This window comes from Cynoglossus semilaevis, chromosome Z (assembly GCF_000523025.1).
Source record: "Cynoglossus semilaevis isolate Cse_v1.0 chromosome Z, Cse_v1.0, whole genome shotgun sequence".
Classification (NCBI taxonomy): domain Eukaryota; kingdom Metazoa; phylum Chordata; class Actinopteri; order Pleuronectiformes; family Cynoglossidae; genus Cynoglossus; species Cynoglossus semilaevis.
In genome coordinates this window covers 14,476,827-14,481,259 of record NC_024328.1, presented here as the reverse complement: position 1 = coordinate 14,481,259, position 4,433 = coordinate 14,476,827, and the positions used below count along the sequence as shown (strand labels likewise).

The 4,433-nt window shown below is 49.9% G+C and overlaps 1 protein-coding gene across 1 annotated transcript in view; it reads right to left on the bottom strand.

The window, feature by feature from the left end:
* Positions 1–21: 21 nt before the first annotated feature.
* Positions 22–4,433, bottom strand: part of LOC103398008 (phosphatidylinositol 3-kinase regulatory subunit alpha-like) — a 17,949-nt gene continuing 13,537 nt past the window's right edge. The window contains 7 exon segments of the mRNA NM_001328241.1: positions 22–298; positions 1,041–1,211; positions 1,306–1,380; positions 1,476–1,652; positions 2,220–2,362; positions 3,073–3,198; positions 3,352–3,532. Coding sequence (NP_001315170.1) covers positions 109–298; positions 1,041–1,211; positions 1,306–1,380; positions 1,476–1,652; positions 2,220–2,362; positions 3,073–3,198; positions 3,352–3,532 — 1,063 coding nt within the window. The 3' untranslated portion in view covers positions 22–108.

The following is a 4,433-nucleotide window of genomic DNA, read 5'->3' as shown; positions in this document are numbered from 1 at the left end:
TTGGTGTGGGAGAGGGGGGGGGGGGGGGGGGGGGCAGGGTTGGGTGAAACCGTGGGAGGAGGCTGGGCTGGACGACAGGTGAGGGTCGAGTTGGTCCGGACAGCGGGGTCACCGCCTCTGTTGGCTGTAGACGGGGAACGCCAGCGTGACGTTGAGCGAGTCGTTGTGTTGGACCAGCGACGTGTGCTGGTAGTGCAGCACCAGCTCCTTCAGGGAGCCGTACAGGTTGTAGGGCTCAGCGAAGCCGTAGCCGGTGCTGGTCTTGTTGATGACGCAGTGTTTGACCTCGCCGTCCACCCTGAGACGGAAGACACGAAAGGAAAGGTCAGGAATGAAGACGGGATATCTGTTTTCAACAAGGAAGTTTGAGGAGACGACTAAGGAGTCTCTCGACTCACCACTAGATGTACAAAGTGAGGCTTGGAAATATGTCATCTATTGTGGGCTGGGTGTACTGTTGTAGCTAACATTAGCTGAATTGTTTGTACCAGGACTGTTGTAGCTAATGTTAGCTCTGGTGTTTATACCAGGACTGTTGTAGCTAACATTAGCTGAAGTGTTTGTACCAGGACTGTTGTAGCTAATGTTAGCTCTGGTGTTTATACCAGGACTGTTGTAGCTAACATTAGCTGAAGTGTTTGTACCAGGACTGTTGTAGCTAATGTTAGCTCTGGTATCTGTACCAGGACTGTTCTAGCTAACATTAGCTCAGGTGTCTATACTAGAACTGTTGTAGCTAATGTTAGCTCTGGTATCTGTACCAGGACTGTTGTAGCTAACGTTAGCACTGGGGTCTGTACCAGGACTGTTCTAGCTAACATTAGCTGAGGTGTCTATACTAGAACTGTTGTAGCTAATGTTAGCTCTGGTATCTGTACCAGGACTATTATAGCTAACGTTAGCTCTGGTATCTGTACCAGGACTATTATAGCTAACGTTAGCTCTGGTATCTGTACCAGGACTATTGTAGCTAACATTAGCTAAAGTCCTTAAGCTAAGTTCCAGTAGAACAGTAGACCAGATGAAGAACCGATACTCACACCACAGAGCAGGCGTAGCAGCCAGATTTGCTGCTGTCTCGGACCAGGAAGGTACCGTCCCGCTTCCCTCGCAGCAGAGACTCAGCCTGGTTGCGGTTAATGTTTCCCAGGCGCCAAAGACGTTCGTCGTGGTGAGGGAGGTCCTCCTCGTCATCCACCATACTGTACTCACTGTGGGGGGAGTAAAAAAAAGTACTTTTAAACCAGATTCTAACACTCACACTCACACTCACACACACACACACACACACACACACACACTTACTCCTCTGTGGTGTCGTTTTTCAAACCGAGCCATTCGTTCAGTTTCCTCTGACGAACGCCTTTCTGAGTCAGCCACCTGTCGAACACAGACACGTTCACGTAGTACACAGATACACGGTATATTCACAGTACTGTACGTAGTATACTGTGTGTACTGTGTCAGACACCCACATGAGGTACTGGTCCCTGGTCTTGCGGAGCTGGATCAGGTCGGGTTTGATGCTGTTCATCTTCTTGTCGATCTCCCTGTAGTCGGCCGCCTGTTTCTTCAGGTCCACCTCTAGGTGGCGTTTGCTGTCTACAATCTCGTTGATCCGGGACTTCAGCTTGTCGTAGTTTTCCATGATCCTGGGAAGACGTGGGGAGAAAAATTCGCTTAGTATGTGGTTCGTCTGGGAATCGGACCCAGGACTTGCTGCTTCCGAGACATGGCGTGCTAACGGCAACACGTCAAACTCAATCGAAATCGATGATTTTTTAGGTTGGATACAAGTAATTTGTCGGCTTTAGTATACGTAATGTTAGCTCAGATATCTGTACCAGGAGAGTTGTAGCTAACATTAGCTCAGGTGTCTGTACCAGGATTGTTGTTGCTAACGTTAGCTCTGGTGTCTTTACCAGGACTGTTGTAGCTAACGTTAGCTCTGGTGTCTGTACCAGGACTGTTGTTGCTAACGTTAGCTCTGGTGTCCTTAATTTCTGTAAATTCTAAAGTATGAAATCATCCTCGAGTTCTGGTTTTTAACCATGGTGAGGCGCTGTTGGAGGTTCAGAATCGATGGCGAACTCTGATTACCGAGCTGGGACTAAAATCACCCGCAGGGTGTTTTTTTTTCCAGGTGGGCACTGTTGCCATGGTGATGGGGCTTAGCGCTCAAAGAGATGTCCGTCACGGTTGCCACGGCGACTGCCTACCTCTGGATCTCCTTGTCGTTGCCCTCTCGGCGGAACTTCTCGATGTACTCTTTGCTGAAGCGCTCCTGCGTCTGGCACTGCTCCTCGAAGATCTTGATGGTCTCGTTGAAGGCCTCGATGGCCGTGCGCTTCATCTGGATCTCCTAAAGAACCGAGAGAACGGGGGTTCAGTTTCTCAGGCGGGAACCCGGACGGGTCCAGTCCGACTTTCGTTGGAAAAACAGAACTAAATGATAAACAAAAGGAGTTGCCGGGCAACACTGCCCCCACTGGTGAGTAGGGTTCTGTCCTACTGCAACAAATCGGAAACCTCACAGTTTGTCACAAATCACACGTGAACTTGAGTTTTCAATCTGCAGCGATTCGGAAGCTTCAGGTACAAAAATCGATCATCGATATTTGTAGTTTGTAGTAGCGGTCGTAGTAGTACTTTTACGGTATGCAGTCATTAAAAAAATACGTACAATCCGAACAAGACACAAATGGAAGCAAACTGTTCGTAAACATCGCAATTTGTTGGTGTGGACTAGTGGCCCACAAATGGCGGTCTGTGGGCAGGATGTGGACCACGGGTTGAACACATGGTAAGAGGTACTTACTATAATAAAATTAAAAAAATAAACATCTACGTCGGTGATAATCAACTGGCGGCCCGCGGACCAAATCTGGCCCACTGTACCGTCCAGTCCAGCCCACGACTGGGTTGCAAAATAATGATTTTTAAATTGACGTACGGTTGGAGACCCATGGTCCACATGAAACTGAGACCAGTGACCGATGCATACCAGGTGGACAGGATGTGATCTCTGAACTCCTAGTACCAGGGGCGGTACGGTAGTATTTTGTTGCGTACCTGCGAGGTCCTGGTGTACTCTTCGTACAGCCTGTCGTACTCTCTGTTCTTCTCCTGGTACTGCAGATGGTACTCGTGGAGCTTCTTGCCCACAGCTTCGATGCTGTCCTCCTTCACCACCTGGTCCTGGGTCACCGCCACCGCAACCGCAACCGCAACAACAACAACAACAACAACAACAACAACAACAACAACAAAGACAAACAAAAAAAAAAGGTTGACAAAAACGACCACAACGTTTCTGTAAACACCGTCAACGACCGTGAACCACAGCCCCACCTGCTGGTGTTTGGAGACGGGGTACAGCAGCTTAACGTCCAGTTTGTGGTTGTACTGGGCCAGAGACTCGTGGCGGTAGTGGTTGATGAGCTCCACCACCGAGCTGAAGGTCAAGGGGTCAGAGAAGCCGTACTTCCCTTCGCGATGAAAAATCTTGATCAGTTTGTTGTTGCCTCCTTTCCTGTGAGAGAAACAGGGCAAACAGGTGAGAAACAGGGGAAACAGGGGGACCAGGTGAGAAATGGAACGGAACCATTGTACAACAGCGGAGCCATTCCAGGGCCGCGGAACCGTTCTACGACAGCGGAAATAGTCTACGACTGCGGAACCGTTCTACGTCGGCAGAACCACTGTACAACGACGGAACGACTCTACGACTGCGGAACTGTTCTACGACAATGGAACTGTTCTACGACAGTGGAACTTTTCTACGACTGCGGAACCGTTCTACGACGGCGGAACCGTTCTACGACGGCGGAACCGTTCTACGACGGCGGAACCGTTCTACGAGTGTGGAACCACTCTACGAGTGCGGAACCGTTCTACAACGGCAGAACCATTCTACGATGGTGGAAATATTCTACGACGGCAGAAGAATTCTACGACGGCGGAACCATTCTACGTCGGCAAAACCGTTCTACGTCGGCAGAACCACTGTACAACGGCGGAACGACTCTACGACTGCGGAACTGTTCTACGACAATGGAACTGTTCTACGACAGTGGAACTTTTCTACGACTGCGGAACCGTTCTACGACGGCGGAACCGTTCTACGAGTGTGGAACCACTCTACGAGTGCGGAACCGTTCTACAACGGCAGAACCATTCTACGATGGTGGAAATATTCTACGACGGCAGAAGAATTCTACGACGGCGGAACCATTCTACGTCGGCAAAACCGTTCTACGTCGGCAGAACCACTGTACAACGACGGAACGACTCTACGACTGCGGAACTGTTCTACGACAATGGAACTGTTCTACGACAGTGGAACTTTTCTACGACTGCGGAACCGTTCTACGACGGCGGAACCGTTCTACGACGGCGGAACCGTTCTACGAGTGTGGAACCGTTCTACGACG